Source organism: Centropristis striata, chromosome 20 (genome assembly GCF_030273125.1).
Source record: "Centropristis striata isolate RG_2023a ecotype Rhode Island chromosome 20, C.striata_1.0, whole genome shotgun sequence".
In the NCBI taxonomy this organism is placed as follows: Eukaryota; Metazoa; Chordata; class Actinopteri; order Perciformes; family Serranidae; genus Centropristis; species Centropristis striata.
Genome location: NC_081536.1, coordinates 3022050 through 3042823, shown reverse-complemented (window position 1 = coordinate 3042823; position 20774 = coordinate 3022050). Strand labels below are relative to the sequence as shown.

The following is a 20774-nucleotide window of genomic DNA, read 5'->3' as shown; positions in this document are numbered from 1 at the left end:
TTATCTCTCAGCCTTAGTGAAGCAGAGCTGAAGCCTATCAGCGGCTCCTGCTGTCTTTTCATATGCGGAGCAGCTCTGTTATCACTAGAGGCTAATTATTCAGTGATGAAGTGGACAGTTCCCCAGCAGTGAATAGTCGAGGCGTCACACTGAGTGGCAGCGTGTCAAACGGGCTAACATGTCCTGCCCTGTCCATGCCGTGACCTTTAACCTCTAGGATGTCAAGTCTGTCTTCGGTGCTGTCATGCTGCTGGAAAACAACGTTATTAAGTGAAGTTTTTTGTTTTTTTTGCTCTATGGAGTCTTATAGGGCTATTTTGTCCATTTTTTTATCCTTTTTTTTATTTATTTCATGTCTTTTGGTGTCTTTGTAAGTCATTTTGTGTCTTTTAGTTATTTTGTGACTTTTTTTTTAGACATTTTGTGTCTTTTTTTTAGTCATTTTGTGTCTTTGTCATTTTGTGTCTTTTTTAGTTATTTTGTGTCTTTTTTAAACATTTTGTCTTTTTATGTCTTTTTTTGTCATTTTGTGTCTTTTTTAGTTATTTTGTGTCTTTTTTTTTAGTTATTTTGTGTCTTTTTTGGTCATTTTGTGTCTTTTTAGTCATTTTGTCTTTTTGCGTCTTTTTTGTCATTTTGTGTCTTTTTTTAGTTATTTTGTGTCTTTTTTTGGTCTTTTTGTGTCTTCTGTGTTTTTTTTGGGTCATTTTGTCTTCTCATTTTGTGTCTTTTTTTTGGTCATTTTGTGTCTTTTTTTGGTAGTTTTGTGTCTTTTTTAGTTATTTTGTGTCTTTTTTTTAGTCATTTTGTGTCTTCTTCTGTGGGTTTTTTTTTTGGTAATTTTGTCTTCTCATTTTGTGTCTTTTTGGTAATTTTGTGTCTTTTTTTTCAGTCATTTTGTCTTTTTTTGCTAATTTTGTGTCTTTTTTTTAAAGTCATTTTATGTCTTTTTTTGTCATTTTGTGTCTCATTTTGGTCATTTTGTCTTTTTTTTTGTCATTTTGTGTCTTTTTGTGTCTTTTTTAGTCCAAAATAAAATGTGATTTTGAATCTATTTTTTACTTTCAAAACATTATCATGCTGAATAAAGAATTTGAAATGTTGCAAATGTGAACAAAGGAGTCAAATCTAACATATAAGAGGGTTCCATCCAGTTCTATCATTTGATACTAAATCTATTTGAGCTTGTCTCCAGTTTTACTTGGTATATCATCATCAAACTGAAACTGGCCTCATGGAGTTTACAGCCAGAACTTTAGAGGTAAATTTACAGTAGGGCTCCACGCTGCTTTGTTTTCTAGTCTGGATGTCATGAAGAAGTCTGGATTTGGAGCTTTTGGAGACTCCAGAGGGTTAAAACTAAATATATGTACACTTGCCATGTAAGATAAGATTAGATAAGATATGACTTAATTTATCCCGCAGTGGGGAAATTTAGTCATCACAGCAGCTCAAGATATAGACACATAGATATAAAAAACAAAAAAAAAGAATATAAAATAAGACATAAACATACATTCTATGCACATTATACACATACATTTCTGCTATTTGGCATTTATTATTAATATCTATATTTTTGAGTTTGTTTTCCTGAAAGTACTTTGCATTTTATAGATATTGCACATTGAAGAAAATATTGTTTTGAATGTTAAATAGGTTAAATTAGTTGTTGCATGTAATGTTTAAATACAGCCATGGAAAAAATTATTAGACCATTGTTTTCTTCAATTTCTTGTTCATTTTAACGCCTGGTATAACTAAAGGTACAAATATAATGATAACAACAAAAATAGGTCCTAAAAGTTTAATTTAAGAGTTGATATCTGGACGTTTTCCCATGTTTTTTTTTTTGATAATAACCAAAATCAGTAATAAGAAAACCTATTAAAAAATGGCTAGATATCAGCTCTTTAATTCAACTTTTAGGACCTATTTTGTTGTTATCATTAGTTGTACCAGGCATTAAAATGAACAAGAAATTGAAGAAAAAAATGGTCTAATAATTTTTACCATGACTGTACATACATTCTATACACATTATATATATATATACAGTCCTGCTATTTGGCATTTAAGTACTTTGCAAGTATAAGTACTTTGCATTCTACAGATATTGCACATTGGAGAAAATATATTTTAGCATGTTAAATAGGTTAAATAAGGTTAAATAAGTTGTTGCATGTAGTGGTATGAACAAAAATGAATAAATACATTAAACTGCAATAAAGAAAAGTTGGGTGAACTCAATATTTCAAGGCAACAAACTTCGATAAAATTTTAAGTTGGACAATTAAACAAAAATATTTTAAGTTTTGTTTTTGAGTTTGCTCAACTCTGAATTTCTCTGGCACGATTGTAACGCCGCTATGAATGTCAGCTAATGTTGTGACCACAATTTTGAGTTAGCATTGATACGCTAATGGCTACTCTTGTAGCTGCAACAAGCAGCGCCGCTAGCATCAGTTAGCCGCCAGCATCAGTTAGCTGATAGCATCAGTTAGCCGCTAGCATCAGTTGGCCACTAGCATCGGTTGGCCGCTAGCATCAGTTAGCCGCTAGCTTTCGCTAATGACCGAATTTCACAACAAAGAAATAAGAGTTATCAGAACTATTGTCCCTTGTTGTGAACCCCAACTTAAATATATAAATAACAACAACTCAGCAACTTGTTTTTGAGCAGACAACTGGCTTCCTTTGTTGTGCTAACTTACATTATTGCCCTAAATGTCAATAATTTATATTTCCAAGTTTTACCAACTTAAATCACTGTTTTAGGCCAAAAAATACAAGTTGGCTTTTTTTTGCAGTGCATCTGCTTATTCACATAGTCTTGACCTTTGACCCCTTTCCTGTCGGTTACATGTAATGAGCTGCACGTCAAAAGAAAATGTAAACACTGACGTACTGAATCTTTAAGGTCAAATAGTACAAAGTGCAGCAACAGATTTTCAGTATTTGTGCGTGCATTAGAAAACAATGCTGCTTGAAGTCTACAGAAGTTATCTAATGCAACAAAACAAGCTTTTCTTTTCATCTTTATCTGAAAAACCTGCAGAATCAATGTCTCCATGTGTGGAGACGGCTCCTGAAAGTCCCAGCAACTCTCTCTGTGCTTTATCTAAATCCTATCAGACCTTATATATGCAACACATTGCCAACTGTAGAAGCTGCAAAAACTCATTTAGAATGAATTGTCATATGATGTTCACTTAATAAAACGTCTATTATACATTTTATTATGTATTAGATATTAATAAATTAGATTATATGCGGAAGAATCTGATCAATAAAGCGTCTCAGCAGGATAACTACTTGGCCTATTTGAGTTTACATACAATGATCAGATGATTAATGATAACTAAGCCCTGGTTAACAATATAGGCCATTCAGCTAATGCAAAATCACTAGTGAGAGCTTTGTTCACTTCAGAGATCTGCATATTTGAAATAAGCAAACCATCATCTCATCATCTTATCTCTTCATGTTAATTGCAAAGCATAATCCCTCAAAACAGGAAAATTGCCGGCTGCAGGTATATGGCTGTAAGTCATGGGGATAAATAAATAAGTAAATAAATAAATAAATAAATAAAACAACTTTTATCACAATTTATAAGTAGTCCTGCAGTTTGACTGAGGTGCACTTAAAATGCATGCATTTAAAAATACAAGTTATGAAATAATTTAGCTAATTTGTCAGTTCTGGCTCATAATTACAAGGTGGGAGAGTCCCTTTAAATCATTTTTACTACTACTATTTACTACAAATGTTGTTATTCTTCCATTATTCATGCCATTTGGTGAATTATAGTTGGATTATGTATAGCAGGAGGTAAAACATGATCAAATATTAGAAAATAAATCTGTAAAAAAAGGTATAAACTTAGTAAACAGGCTTCTGACAGTAAAAAAAAATGCACATTATTATAAATTTCATAACTTTATTATGTGAATCTTCTCCAAATCCAATATATTCTTCAAAATACCATTATAGTCATTATTTGTTTGGAAGTAGTCAAAACACTGAAAACCAGCCCAGGAGTTTAAAGTCTGCTGTCATTATTATATTTCTAATAAATGGATGAATAAATCATTGGACATACATTGCCCCGATATAATTTCTGCTTTAAATCATAAGATATCTGACAATTAACAGCTTTGGGAGGCTAAAAGGGGACAAAATGAAGCATATGCAGAAGTATTTATGCAATAATCACCTTTTGTAAATGACGTATTATTTCATAAAGTATGAAAAAGTTAATTTGCTGTATAGCTCACTTTAAGATTAAGATTTCCTTTCATAGTCCCACAACGGGGAGATTTCCAGAGTTACAGCAGCAAAGTGGATAACAAAATAACAATAAATTATAAACAGCAGAGTAAACTATAAATATAAGAAATGCATTTGCAAATAAATAGGTAAAAATAATAATCAAATATATTTTGTATAAAATGATAGAACTGGATATAACCCTCTTATATGTTATTATATGTTATGTTTGCAACTTTTGTTTACATTTGCAACATTTGAAACTCTTTATTGAGCATGATAGTGTTTTGAAAGTAAAAGATAGATTCAAAATCACATTTTATGTTGGACTAAAGGACTAAAAAAGACACAAAATGGCCCAAAAAAAGGACAAAATTACAAAAAAAGACACAAAATGACTAAAAAAAGACACAAAATGACCAAAAAGACACAAAATGAGAAGACAAAATTACCAAAAAAAACCACAGTAGAAGACACAAAATGACTAAAAAAGACACAAAAGAACTAAAAAAGACACAAAATGACCAAAAAAAGACACAAAATGACTGAAAAAAGACACAAAATGACTAAAAAGACACAAAATGAGAAGACAAAATGACCAAAAAACACACAGTAGAAGACACAAAATAACTAAAAAAGACACAAAATTACCAAAAAAGACACAAAATTACCAAAAAAAGACACACAATGACCAAAAAGACACAAAATGAGAAGACAAAATGACAAAAAAAAACACAGTAGAAGACACAAAATGACTAAAAAAGACACAAAATAACTAAAAGACACAAAAAAGACACAAATGACCAAAAAAGACACAAACATGACTTACAAAGACACGAAAAGACATTAAAAGGATTCAAAAATGGACAAAATAGCCCTATAAGACTCCATAGAGTTAAACCTATTTTCCTTCTTGTCCACACAGATAGACACAGAGGGTAGAAGAATAACAAAGAAGCCACAAGGGGGCAACATTGTAGTGAATAGATATTAAGTTACACATTTATAGGCTATACGTTTTAAATGTATATATAGCAGTAATATAATTCAATGTCAAGAATATCTGATAGTTTCACACAAAGGGTAATTTATTGTATTTTTTTTAATCATACATTTCCATTTATGTTGTACTCCCCCATGAAAATAAAAAATCCGCCAGCCCGGCCAGCCGTCACTTCTCCTCTCTCCTCTGTTGCTACACGGTCGTATTTGACAGCGGGACCAGCGCAGAGCGACAGCAGCAGCTATGGCTAAAAGTGATGGATGCGATTATTTTAAAAGAACCAGCACATTTTGGATCGTCGCCGTGACACTGGCGATGGGATTTTACACTGTAAGTCCAATAAAATCAGTTACAATCGAAGTTTGATAGAATAAAGACGTTTTTTAACGTCATTTCTCACTAACTGCCACCGTGTTGTGTTGCGTAAAAAGTCCTCCGGGTCGTTTAATATTTTCAAAATAAAAGAAAGAAATCTAATAAACAGAATTTACCACGCAATAGTTTATCATATTCCAATTTAACACTGGGTTTTTTTTTATACAATACAGCCATGGAAAAATTATTAGACCATTGTTTTCTTCAATTCCTTGTTCATTTTAATGCCTGGTATAACTAAAAGGTACAAACATAATGATAACAACAAAAATAGGTCCAAAAAGTTTAATTTAAGAGCTGATATCTGGACGTTTTCCCATGATTTACTTGATAATAACCAAAATCAGTAATAAGAAAACCATGCAAATGGCATTAAATGAACAAGAAATTGAAGAAAAAAATGGTCTAATATTTTTTAATTTTTTTTTAATATTAAAATGTTATGTTGGTAAAGTAGATTTCTTGGTCATTGTCAAGTAATCGTTGTATTGATAACTTATCTTATCGGGAATCATTCAATCCTCTGTAACAGCACAGGTCGAAAAAAAAAAAAAAAGCTCGAAGTCCGAGTTTAGTTAGTTGTCCACTCTAATGTTTGCTCTAATCTCTTATCCATTAACGTTATAAACACACAGCAACACGCCAAACTCTGTTCAAATTACAGATAACGATGGTTAATTATTCATTTTTTTTCTGGCAAGCGCTCACAGTTTACATGGTAAAAACTTCCTGACTTTAACACCTCCAGCTGTCTGGCAGTCAGTAGATATTTGGATTTCACTGCAGCTTATATAATGCTGGGTCTAAAACATGTATGCCGAAGTGACAAATAGACTAATAATATTTGTGAAATGTAACTTTTTTTTAGGTATTGTTATCCGCTGTGCTCGGTAGGAGCGTAACTTGCGTCAATAAGTAACATTTTGAATGGAGATGGTGCAAATCTACATAGAAATGGTTGCAAATCGCTTGCCACGTACACAGTAGTGTCACGTATACTGCCCTACAAAGCCTAACTGCAGTAACTACATTTTTGGTTGAGTTATAACTAAAAATAAACCCCTTGATGTCTTTTTTATCTTGTGACAAAGATTTAGATTTGAATGTTGCTTAATTTCAGAGAAATAATGATCTAAAAACCACAAAATCCAACTCAAAACCAAGCAGTAATTGCACTTAACACGGCCTGCTTTGGATATATATACTAATTTAAACATAAAGATAATAGAAATTATAAGTTTATTTGAAATGGAAATTATCATCTAGACAGTGGTGAAGTAAAAAAGTGAGATACAATTATATTAAGACTAAAATATAACATTACTTTATAATATTAAGTCTAAAATACACAAATCTTTAAATAGAGTTGTTAAACGCTTTGCATTACTATTAGAACCTTTTATAGCAAAACCAGAGTGCAGTAACTGCGTTTTTGGGGTCAAAAAATGACATCAATACACGTAGAAAAGCAGTTTTTCTCAGTTTTACCCTTTGTGTAGTTACTGCAGTTAGACTTTGTAGGGCAGTATACAGAAATGGACCTTACTGTCGTAAAAAATGACACATATACAAGATTATAAACAGAAAATGAGTTATGCAATCATCATTTATAGTTAAATATCATGCCTTTAGGTGTGTGTCTGACATCCAAAACCGAAATAACCTGCAGCCTGTGGGCAGAGGGGCCCATCCAACAATATCTCTTTGTGTTCCCATGCACCAGTCACACACATACCTGTAGTTAACAGGTGGACATAAGAGGACAATAGCAGCATGACACAATGCTACACTATGTCACATGTCATTCAGATCTCACTGGGATTTGTAGTCTGTTGTGTGAGTCCATGTGAGTGGATACCAAGGTTATTATAGTTAACGAAAACTAACGAAATAACGAAATAACGAAAACTAGAATTGAAAAAACATTTTCGTTAACTGAAATAAAAATAAAAACAAGTTTTTAAAAAAACGGTAACTAACTGAAACTGTATTTTGTGGTTACAAAACTAACTAAAATTATAGTGAAAATGTCCTTAGTTTTCGTCTTTGACAACTTTTTTCATACGTAAACCTTTTTGGTTGATATGAAATCTATTTCATCTATCTGGTTTTATGACTTAGTAAATTTATTGGGGCTGAGATGGATCAGACAAAGGAAATAAAGGAAACATTTATTGTGACCTTATTGAATCTGGCACCCAAAAAATACCCCATTACAAAAAACTAAAACTAATAAAAACTAAACTAAAACTAAGCATTTTCCAAAAAATAAAACTAATCAAAACTAGAAAACTCACTCTAAAAACTAATTAAAACTAACTGAATTTGAAAACAAAAATTGACAACGAAATTAAAACTAAAACTGATGAAAAATCCAAAACTATTATAACCTTGGTGGATACAGGTGTTTAATTTGGCAAAATCCAGTTTTAAATGTCGCACTTCAAGCCAATACACTTCACAGAAAGAAGACATACTATTGGACAAATGTACTAATGTAAAGTCATGGGAAAATTATTAGACCACAGTTGTTTTCTTCAATTTTTTTCGTGTCTGTTGTAATTTTGTGTCTTTTTTTGGCCATTTTGTGGCTTTTTTTAGTCATTTTGTTTATTTTTTAGTCATTTTGTGTCTTTTTTTTAGTCATTTTGTGTCTTTTTTGGTCATTTTGTGTCTTTTTTTAGTCCTTTTGTTTCTTTTTTTGTCCTTTTGTGTCATTTTTGGGGGTAATTGTCTTTTTTTTGTCATTTTGTGTCTTTTTCTGGTCCTTTTGTGTCTTTTTGGCCATTTTGTCTGTTTTTAGTCATTTGTATTTGATTTGTAGTCTGTTGTGTGAGTCCATGTGAGTGGCTACAAGTGTGTCATTTGGCAAAATCCAGTTTTAAATGTTGCACTTCAAGGCAATACACTTTACAGAAAGAATACATACTATTGGCCAAATGTACGAATGTAAAGTCATGGAAAAATGATTAAAATAAAATAGTTTTCTTCAATTTCGTGTTCATTTTAATGCCTGGTACAACTACAGGTATATTTGTTTGGACAAATATAATGATAACAACAAAAATAGCTGATAAGAGTTTAATTTTAGAGCTGATGTCTAGCCATTTTCCATGGTTTATTTTTATTTTTTTTAAACTTTTTATTTAACCATTTTAATAATTTTACACAACATTTCCTGACAGAATTTGAAGCAAGAGACATCACAATATACATCCTGAGCATCATACAAGAAAAAAGTGTTAAGACATTACAATAAATAAATTAAATACAGAAATAAGTAGTTCTGACATAACATAGTTATAAAGTTAGTGTTAATCTTGTAAATAAATAAAAATAAATAGTTGAATATTTATTTTTCCATGGTTTATTGATAATGATTTTGGTTATTATCAAGAAAATCATGCAAAATGGTTAGATATCAGCTCTAAAATTAAACTCTTATGATCTATTTTTGTTGTTTTCATAATATTTGTCCAAACAAATGTACCTTTAGTTGTACCAGGCATTAAAATTAACAAGAAATTGAAGAAAACAAGGGTGGTCTAATAATTTATTCCATGACTGTATAACTAACAAGGTTATTTTTTTTACTTCTTTGAAATACCTTAGATTTGATTATATTGTTATATTCATTGATCTACAGTAGTTTGGGTCAATTATTATATTGTGGAAAATTGCTCCTTTTCAAATGAATAACTGATCAAAATGTTTGAAAGATAACTTCTCCTTATCATCTGTTGAAAAAAGGGTTTTTCTGTTATCAGCTTGTAAGCTGAAGCACATTAAAAAGATCTTGATTCTGATAGCAACATAAAGATATGGAGTCATATTTAGTCAAACAACAACCCGACTCATTCAAATTCACATGACAAAACTTAGATACAGATCCAGCATAAAACCAGACACGGCAGAACTGATTCTCCTCCAGATCAAATTTAATTTTAGCAGCATAAAGAGTCAACTTTTAAACTAAGAACCAATCATGCTTTTTTTGGTTAACTCTATTCATTCATAATCAACACAAATAGTCTTCTGACTTAATGTTAGGCTCCTTGGAATTTAGAGCAATGTGTCTTTAGGCTAAATCAGTGTGGAAAATGTAATATGTGAGAGTTCTAAATATGCTAAAACAGGGTCATTCTGTCTCTTTATTTAATTTTTTAGGTTGAATTAAACATGATGTATATGCTATTAGACACCAAAAAATACAACCTGTATAATATTCTTTCTGAATTTTGAAAATGACGTAATAAAGACAAAATTACCAAAAAAAGACACAAAATGACAAAAGACACAAAATGACCAGAAAAGGACACCAAAAGACACAAATTGACAAAAAAGACAATTACCCCAAAAAACATGACACAAAAGGACTAAAAAATAAAGAAAAGGACTAAAAAATAAAGAAAAGGACTAAAAAATAAACAAAAGGACTAAAAAATAAACAAAATGACTAAAAAAAAGCCACAAAATGATTTTAAAAAAGCCACAAAATGACTAAAGAAAGACACAAAATTACAACAGACACGAAAATACATGAAAATGATTCAAAAATGGACAAAATAGCCCAAGACTTAGATTGAATTAAACATGGTGTATATGCTATTAGACACCAAAAAATACAACCTGTATAATATTCTTTCTGAATTTTGAGAAATACATTTTCCCCCAGAGGATTTTGTAATTTCCACATCCAAAAAATAAAATCAAAACTCTTAGACAGGAAGCAATTTTTAGGGTTTAATATCTCGAGGCATTTAACTCCTGAGGAGCCATGAAAGAAGCAATAAGAAGTCATATATTTCATAACTGGCTCTTGAAAATGGAACAAGTGCAAAATAGAGGGTCAACCTAAGTTACAAATACAGAATTTGATGGATTTTGCACCAAATTTCAGGAGCTCGAACATTTTCAGAATATATATCAGAGCAGCTGAGTCTGTGTATCATTTTAAAAAACTTTTAAAAACCCACTTGTACAGACTGGCATTTGTGCAATGATTTCTAACGTTCTTACACATGTTTTAATTTTGTGTCGTATTATTTTTGCTTGTTCACTGTTTTTTTTTTTTATGACGTTCTGTTATTTTTGTTTTAACTGTTGTATTGCCTCCATGATAATGTACTTTGTAAAGCACCTTGTAACCCTGGTTTTGAAAGGTGCTATAGAAATATGGTAATAAATAAATAAATAAATAAAATATATGGTAAGTATGGCAAGCCGAGGTTGCAATTTGCTGCAATATTGAGATGCCAAAAATGGTGATATAGGACCTAGGGCTGGGCGATATGGCCCTAAAAGAATATCACGATATTTCAAGCTATTTTTGCGATAACGATATTCTTGACGATATTACCAAGTACTTAAAAATATATAGAAAATATGATTTTTTTAAAAATCTGTATAAATAAATAAAACTCTAAAATGTAGTTTGAAGTGCAAATCTCAACAGTTGCCAAATACAAAAAAAATTAACTCTTGAGTATGAGCAAATAATAAAAATAACCATTTAGGGGTTCCGGGGGCATATTTTAATGACATTTTGTAAAGAAGAATAAAAGTTCTTGTATGTTTTATTTAAGGCATCTTATTTTGACAGTCTTCTTGTAAGTTCTGTGGTGGATTCTGTTAACACACTGTGCTCTTATTTTGAAAGCTGCATGTGTTTAGCGACAGGCAGGAAGTAGTTTTTTTTTGTGATTAAAACAACTTTAACCACTACATCAAGAAGTAGGAACGTTGCCAATATCATGATATGCATTTTTTTTTTAACCATAAAAAAAAATAACAATATTATCGTGAACGATACGATATGGCACACCCCTAATAGGACCATGAAAATGTGTGTTAAAATAGGCCTAGATGTGGGCATTTTGTGTATAAAGTTCTTCACATTTAACAAATATGGAAAATGGCGTGTTTATAACGTGGAGTGTACTGCCTGGGGCGCTAAAACCATTAATTTTACACCTAATTTTTCAGCATCAGTTTGTGCCTTTCAGTCATTTAGCTCTGTTTCACACAGTTCTGTGTTCTGTCTGGAGTTATATGTCCGAAGATATTGAACTTTAATAAAAACCTATTTGTAGGAGGTGAAGATAACAACATTCCCAGTGGCAAAAACAACAATTTGCATAACGCTGAATAGTGCAATTCAGCCAAAAAGTACACAGAACTCATTTATTAGTGTCAAATATATATATAAAACATATCTATAAAATTTGAATTAAAAACTAAAATGTAAACAAAAACCTCTTTGTGACGTGACATGGAATGCTTTGAAATTATTCCTTTTTAAAAACATAAAGTATGTATATATCAGTGATGGAAGAAGTATTCTGATCCTTTACTTAAGTAAAAGTACTAATACCACACTGTAGAATTACTCCACTACAAGTAAAATTCCTGCATAAGTAAAAATACAAAAGTATCAGCATCATAAAGTACTTAAAGTATCAAAAAATATCTTGTTATGCAGAATGGACCCACTCAGATTATTATCTATATCTACTCTATATATAATATATTCCAACCATATTATTGGATTAATATGATGCATTTATGTAAGCAGCATTTAAACTGTATTACACCCAATTAACTAAAGGTACATTTGTTTGGACAAATATAATGATAACAACAAAAATAGCTCATAAGAGTTTAATTACAGAGCTGATATCTAGACATTTTCCATGATTTTCTTGGTAATGATTTTGGTTATTATCAATAAAGTCATGGCTAGAAAAAATGTCTAGATATCAGCTCTTAAATTAAAATCTTATCAGCTATTTTTGTTGTTTAAAAAAAAAAAAGAACCTTTATTAGTACCAGGCATTACAACAATGGTCTTATATTTTTTTCCATGACTGTATATCAACCCAATCATTAGAATAAAATGTTAGCTTTGTGAGATTATGTTTCTGCAAAAACAAAAATACACTGAAACTCAATCTTTAGGTCAAGATACATTTCATTAATATATTTTTAATGACTATTTATGTGTCCATAGTGTGTATGGGTAATTGCTGAATTGCTCCATTTGTGTTTTGCAGTGCATGGTGTTTGCACCAGAACTTCTCCCGTTGGAGCATCTCGGTCTGTTCGGCACTTTCTGCAACCACCTTCTGGATAACTATGATGGCATCATGTACAAAGGGTAAGTGGTTAGAAGTGAACACAGTAGGTACAAGACGTGTTATTATATTGTTAATTACTTCTTTAGATCAGTAGTTCTCAACCTTTTTGAGTCGTGACCCCCAATTTAACATGCATGTTGTCCGCGACCCCCACTCACTGAACAGAATCTCACACGCACAGTTCAGATCACCCAAAAAAGAAACAAACTGACCCAAAAAACACACAAAATGACCAAAAAAAGACACAAAATTACAAATAAGGCACTAAATGACCAAAAAAAGACACAAAATTACCAAAAAAAGACACAAAATGACCAAAAAAGACACAAAATGACCAAAAAAAGACACAAAATCACCAAAAAAAGACACAAAATGACCCAAAAAAGACACAAAATGACCAAAAAAAGACACAAAATGACCAAAAAAACACTAAATTACCAAAAAAGACACAAAATGACCACAAAAAGACACAAAATGACCAAAAAAAGACACAAAATGACCAAAAAAGGAAACAAAATGACCAAAAAAGAAGACACAAAATGACCAAAAAAGAAGACACAAAATGACCAAAAAAAGGAAACAAAATGACCAAAAAAGACACAAAATGACCAAAAAAGGACAGAAAATGACCAAAAAGACACTAAATGACCAAAAAGGCACTAAATTACCAAAAAAGGCACTAAATTACCAGAAAAAGACACAAAATGACCAAAAAAGGAAACAAAATGACCCAAAAAAAGACACAAAATGACCAAAAAAGACACAAAATGACCAAAAAAGGAAACAAAATGACCAAAAAAGACACAAAATGACCAAAAAAAAGGCACAAAATGACCAAAAAAAGACACAAAATGACAAAAAAGGAAACAAAATGACCAAAAAAGGAAACAAAATGACCAAAAAAAGACACAAAATGACCAAAAAAGGAAACAAAATGACCAAAAAAAGACACAAAATGACCAAAAAAGGAAACAAAATGACCAAAAAAAGACACAAAATGACCAAAAAAAAAAGACACAAAATGACAAAAAAAAAAACACAAAATGACCCAAAAAAGACACAAAATGACCAAAAATGACCAAAAAAGGAAACAAAATGACCAAAAAAAGACACAAAATTACCAAAAAAAGGACACAAAATTACCAAAAAAGACACAGAATTACCAAAAAAGATTAAAACACATTAACACATGAACACTTTAACACAGTGGAGACAGAGCTGACTTCCAAAATGATAAAAATAACTGCTTTAGATTAAATAGACATACACTAAATTGTGAGGACTGTTCCTGCAGTTTTGACAGTTGTCACACGCTCCAATAAAACTATTGAGAATTAGCCTCATTAGAATAAACAGCAATCACATGATTTCCTTTTCAGCAGAGAAGCATCAGTGACTAATAATGTGTAAAGTACCTTCACAGGGCTGAAATACACTATTTCATCAACAATCAGCCTTCATGTTTTTCCCTCATTCACACATCGTTACCAACACTCCCACTGCTACAAGACTCATGTGACTTTAACGGCTAATTAGCGTATTAACACACCAATCACAACATGATGTTTTGCTGTCGTCATGTGACATCATTCAGTGTTTTGTGGCTGGATGTTTAATCTGTTCTGAGCTTGTCATGTGACTCTTTGATGTGATGACAGCTGGGTGTGTTGTTTCATCATGTTCTCAGACTAAACTAGTGGATTTAGAACTAGACTGTCATTATCTAATAAGACAACACAGGTAGAATAATATGTGTGTTGTGTTCCAGGTGGTGGGCTGCCTGGGCCATCCATGTCTATGAGGCCTATCTGGCCTGGAGGATGTGTGGGTAAGAATGATTAAAAATTAAGAAACGTGACTGTCCACTAGATGGAGATGGAATCCCATTTTTACAAGCATGTTCACCTGAACTCTATGGAGTCTTATAGGGCTATTTTGTCCATTTTTGAATCATTTTCATGTCTTTTCGTGTCTGTTGTAATTTTGTGTCTTTTTTTAGTCATTTTGTGTCTTTTTTTTTGTCATTTTGTGTGTTCTTTGGGGGGTAATTTTGTGTCTTTTTTTGGTCGTTTTGTGTCTTTTTTTGGGGGTTATTTTGTCTTTTTTTGGTCATTTTGTGTCTTTTTGTGTCTTTTGGTGTCTTTTTTGTCATTTTGTGTCTTTTCAATCATTGTGTCTATTTTTTAGTCATTTTGTTTATTTTTTTAGTCCTTTTGTGTCTTTTTTCGGGGTAATTTTGTCTTTTTTTGTCATTTTGTGTCTTTTGGTGTGTTTTTTTGTCATTTTGTGTCTTTTTTGGTCATTTTGTGTCTTTTTTTTTTTAGTCATTTTGTTTATTTTTTAGTCCTTTTGTGTCTTTTTTTGGGTAATTTTGTGTCTTTTTGGTCGTTTTGTGTCTTTTTTTTTGGTTATTTTGTATTTTTTTGTCATTTTGTGTCTTTTGGTGTCTTTTTTTTTTAATTTTGTGTCTTTTTTTTAATCATTTTGTGTCTTTTTTAGTCATTTTGTGTCTTTTTTTAGTCCTTTAGTCCAACAGAAAATATGATTTTGAATCTTTTTTTACTTTCAAAACACTATCATGCTCAATAAAGAATTTTAAATGTTTCAAATGTGAACAAAGGTGTCAAATCCAACATATAAGAGGGTTCCATCTAGTTCTATCAGCAGCTCAAATATAACACAAATGTCATCTACGTCAGAACGATCTTACCTGTTGTCCTTCACATTGGAAGTGCCCAGCAGGAACTAATCAGACAGACCTGCATACAATCAACCTGATGAAGCTGATGAGCAGCTGAATTAACTCCATAATCACAGTCAGCAGCAAAACACTAAACTATAGGACACGTTCAGACTGCAGGCGAATCTGGTTCAAATCAGATTCCTACTCAAATCAATTATTGAAATTAATTATAAGGCCATATAGGTGAGGTAACGCTGAAAAAACTGATACCAATATGGCATGGTGAAGATTTTTAACAGATTTTTAAAGGACATAATAGCCCAAGATTTCATTTGGTTCATTCATTCATTCATTCATTTAATCTGTTTTTGATTAATTTATGGGTAATGGTAAAAGTCTATTAATGTAAAAAAAACAACAACGTGTCAGTATGATTTCAATCAATGTTTGAATAAATCCAATAGGACATGAGATGTTTATGTTAAAACTGTTGCAGTGTTTTCCAAAGATTAGACCGTGATTGTGCTGATGAATACTGGGGTGATGATGATGACTTCACTTTTATTAAGAAAGAATATTTTTGCAACTGTGATTGGACTCAATTTTGCAGGGGTCCATTGAGCTTTATATAGGTTTATATATCACGCCAACACTCAAACCATTCTCTGAACCAGCGAGGCTTCAAACCTCATTAGTGACGTTAAAAAGAAAATAAAGAAACAAGCCTCGATACGCGTTTCATAAAAGACTTCCTGGATTTCTCGACACGCTCCAAAGCGTCGGCACAGACTGTCCCACCACTTCTATAAACCCATAAATAACTACAGGCATGTGTCATTTATACAAATCAGTTAATCATTTTCAAATAAAGTTAAACATTGTACTGAACTAAGGATTAAAAAGACCAAAACAATGATGAGAATAGAACCAGGTGAAAGGGGGGAAAGGCCTTTTCACATGCACAATGTCACCAAACTCCATTTTTTCCAATTATTATTTTTGATTGAGAGACCCTTTAGTGGCAGAAAATTACATTATGTGCATATTTGATTTTTGTCGCATATCACCACCCAGTGTTGAGGAGGAGGACACGTTCCCCTCAGTTATTACATTTTTGCATATAAACTGGGACCAGGACAGAAGTCTGATTAGACGCCAAAATCGATTTTTAAGCATACCTCAATTAAACTGTGCATGTAAACGAACTGACTGGGTCTGGAAGGTTGATAAGGAAAAAACACCTTTCCTCCAGAAAGAAGCCAGAGGAAGTCAGTGGCCATAACAGCCACATTTTAATGATACAGTTTTTAAGATTTTGGTCATTTTTAGCGACAGCTTGGCTCGCAGCCCCACCACACTGCAAAAAAAGCCAACTTGTATTTTTTTGGGCTAAAACAGTGATTTAAGTTGGTAAAACTTGGAAATATAAATTACTGACATTTAGGGCAATAATGTAAGTTAGCACAACAAAGGAAGCCAGTTGTCTGCTCAAAAACAAGTTGGTGAGTTGTTGTTACTTATATCTTTAAGTTGGGGTTCACAACAAGGGACAATAGTTCTGATAACTCTTATTTCTTTGTTGGGAAATGCGGGAAAGCGGTGAAATTCGGTCATTAGCGAAAGCTAGCGGCTAACTGATGCTAGCTGCTAACTGATGCTAGAGACTAACTGATGCTAGCGGCTAACTGACGCTAGCGGCTAACTGATGCTAGCGGCGCTGCTTGTTACAGCTACAAGAGTAGCCATTAGCGTATCAATGCTAACTCAAAATTGTGGTCGCAACATTAGCTGACATTTCATAGCGGCGTTACAATCGTGCCAATTCAGCACATTGCAGAAGTTAGCAGAAGTAAGGATTAAAAGTTATTACAATGTAAAATTATAAGTTAGTACAACTTACAGTTGAGTTGACAAAAATCTGAATTCAGAGTTGAGCAAACTCAAAAACAAAACTTAAAATATTTAGTTTAATTATCCAACTTAAAATTTTATCTAAGTTTGTTGCCTTGAGATTTTGAGTTCACCCAACTTTCTCTGTCCACCAAACAGCATCGAAAAAACACAGATTATTGACGTGAAACTGCTATTTTCAATGTTTTTACTGGTTTTGATCACTAAGTCAGTTTTATTTTGGAGAGGAGGAGACCTCTGAACATAATTTGGCTTCAGTAAAGTACAAATCAATTAATCATTTTCAAATAAAGTTAAACATTGTACTGAACTAAGGATTAAAAAGATACCAAAACAGTGATGAGAATAGAACCAGGTGAAAAGGGGGGAAAGGCAGCCTTTTCACATGCAAACTCCATTTTTTCCAATTATTATTTTTGATTGAGAGACCCCTTAGTGGCAGAAAATTACATTATGTGCATTTACGCATTATTTTTGTTGCTTATTCGCCCATTTCTCTATTGGAATTGAGGTTTAAAGGTCTCATACAATAAATGAAGTGCCGGCTGTTTGAATTAGGACACAGTGATGCAGCTGCTGTCTTGACTTTTCGTTCTTCTTTCTTTCTTTCTTTCTTCTCTGCAGTAACAAAGGTATCCACAACACGGCCACTCGCTGCCTCTGGGTCTTCCAGACCTTTCTGTTTGGCTTCGCCTCCCTCGGCCTGCTCGTCAAGTACGACCCCGAGCGCCCCAAACAGCACTGACTGCAGCAGGAGAAGCCCACAGAACAACACAGCATAAGCTGAATCCGGAGGAAAAAATCAATCGCTTCCTTGTGCCTCTTCTTCTTCTTCTTCTTCTTCTTCTTCTGTCTTTCTCTTTGATAGGAAATCCTGCTGAGGGAAAGTGGAGGAAGCTACCTGAGCCTTTTATAATGTTTCTTTTAACTGAAAGTATTGAAGTGAAGACACATCTTTGATATAGACACTACTTTTTCATCCCTAGTTTATCCTACTTTCATCTAAATTTAATGTTCTATTAATAAACTATAGAGGTTTTTACTCACAGCAATATAAACAGAGATTAATTCAGCACCAGACTTCGCTTAATGAATCTGCTCCCGAGCTGAATATGCAGTGCAATATACAATGGGAACCTTTTTATGAAATAATTTTTGTACTTTTATGATGTTTACATTTAGCCTGGGTGATGGCAGTTGGGATATTTTCTCAGCTGACAGGTTGGCTGCAGATGGTACGCCGCCATCGGCTTCAAAAATCCAGGATAAAAACAAAGAGCTGCTGTATGCATATCAAGATCACACTTTCCTTTCATATACTGAAGTGCTTTGAGTTCAACTTTTCAAACTAAAGACTGGAAGTTCTTAATGTTAACACTATAGAATAAAGAGTGACTTACCAAACCCCATGACATGTGTGCTCTTGCGTCATTTGTGTTACTCTTTAAATGTTCAAAAAACGATTGAATTTTATTGAATTAACTGAGTCTACAGCAAGGTTATAATAGTTTTGGATTTTTCATTAGTTTTAGTTTTAATTTTGTTGTGAATTTTTGTTTTCAAATTCAGTTAGTTTTAGTTAGTTTTTAGAGTGAGTTCATTAGTTTTAGTTTAGTTTTTATTTTTTGAAAATTCTTAGTTTTTATTAGTTTTAGTTTTTTTGTAATGGCCTATGTGTTGGGTGCCAGATTCAAAGTGGTCGTAATAAATTTTGCCTTTATTTCCTTTGGTTTATCATCTCAGCCCCAATAAGGTTATTAATTCTTACAGTTCTGGGTGTTTTGTATTTTGGTTCTAGTGTAAACATCCCAGTCTCAGTAAACATATTCACCATGTGTTGCATGTTCAAATAGAAACACTGAATTATGAATGAAAAAAGTTGACAAAAACGAAAACTAAGGACATTTTCACTATAATTTTAGTTAGTTTTGTAACCACAAACTACAGTTTTAGTTAGTTATCGTTTTTTAAAAACTCTATCTCTTTCGTTAGTTTTCGTTAACTATAATAACCTTGGTCTACAGCAGTGAGGCAAACCAGGAAGTGACTTAAGCTGCATTCTACCAAAAAATTCCAGCAGGGGGTGATGACGGCGGCTGCAAAAGCATTTTGGTCCATTCATTTCAATACAAAATGAGAAAACTTCTCACTTGATTTATTACCTCAGAATTTTTCTTAGGACAACACTATGGTCTCAATCGCTAGTAAAAAATCTTCAAGATAATTTGATGTTAATAATGTAAATAATGGCCCCATTTAGAAGAAAATAAAAGATAAAGAATTGTATGATTTGGGGCGGGGCTACATTTGATTGACAGGTCACTAACAAGGTGAGCCGTCATCAGGAGAGAAGAAGAATGTGTATCCACGGCAACGTGTCAATAAATATATAATATACGGAAATAGAAAAAGGATGTTTACCGGTTTGGTCTCATAACTTTGAGCCTTTCACGCTGTATTTTCACTGAATTACTTAGTTTATTTTACTTATATTATTTACTTGATTAAATCCGTGAAACTGACACGGATTTCGCTACAATGCAAGTTAAAGACAGTCATATCCCGTGGCTATTCCATGGATATTTGTTCCTATTGGTTTGTTCCAAGTCACGTGACTTTCAAGGTCCCGGCGGTCAGAACAAAAAAACATGGCGGACAGTTCTCTCATTTTTAGTGAAAAAAATCAATATTTTGACTTAGTTTCTGCATAAAAATGGATTTTGATCACATTTCTAGCGAGAAATATATGTTTTATTTTCTAAATATTCACTCAGCGAATGTACATAATCACTTTGTATGTTGGAATAGCCACGGGATATTTTTTATTTTATTTTATTTGCACAGTTAGAATTACATAAAAATGACAAAGATAACATATAATGTAAAGTGCAGGGAGAGGCAGAAAACCCAGATGGGCTTATTTATTTAAAGCCTCCACCTAAAATTTCATAGTTATTAGAAAGTAATAAACTGCTAATAGAAAAAACACATGTATAACATGTAACAAGTTATAATAACAAAAACAATTAAAAACAAAAATGAACATGTGATAAAAGTGTATTTGTGTGTGAATTAGAATTTTAAAACAGCAGTTAAATGAGCTTTTAGACATATTTTGAAACATTTTAAAGAGATTTTTATCCATCATTTATTCCCTAAATTGAACAATAAATTGACCTCTACATGTCAGCAATCTTGGAGGATGAAGATTTAAAGATTGACGCGTTGAATAAGAGTGAATCTGAGAATTAAATTCAAAATAAGTCTTTAGGTGCTTTGGAAAGTTTTCATGATCAAAATATACCTTAAAAATAAAAACACATATTTGAGAAATATTGATGAGTAAGTATTTGGAGTTTCTGACTGTCATTAACTTGCATTGTAGCGAAATTTG

General features: G+C 32.3%; 1 protein-coding gene across 1 annotated transcript; it reads left to right on the top strand.

The window, feature by feature from the left end:
• Nucleotides 1–5458: 5458 nt before the first annotated feature.
• On the top strand, nucleotides 5459–18786 carry tmem254 (transmembrane protein 254). The gene is made up of 4 exons (XM_059323891.1): nucleotides 5459–5605; nucleotides 12703–12806; nucleotides 14555–14614; nucleotides 18005–18786. The coding sequence occupies exons 1-4, from the start codon at nucleotides 5519–5521 to the stop codon at nucleotides 18123–18125; spliced, it is 372 nt and encodes a 123-aa protein (XP_059179874.1). The 5' UTR covers nucleotides 5459–5518; the 3' UTR covers nucleotides 18126–18786.
• The last annotated feature ends 1988 nt before the right edge of the window (nucleotides 18787–20774 follow it).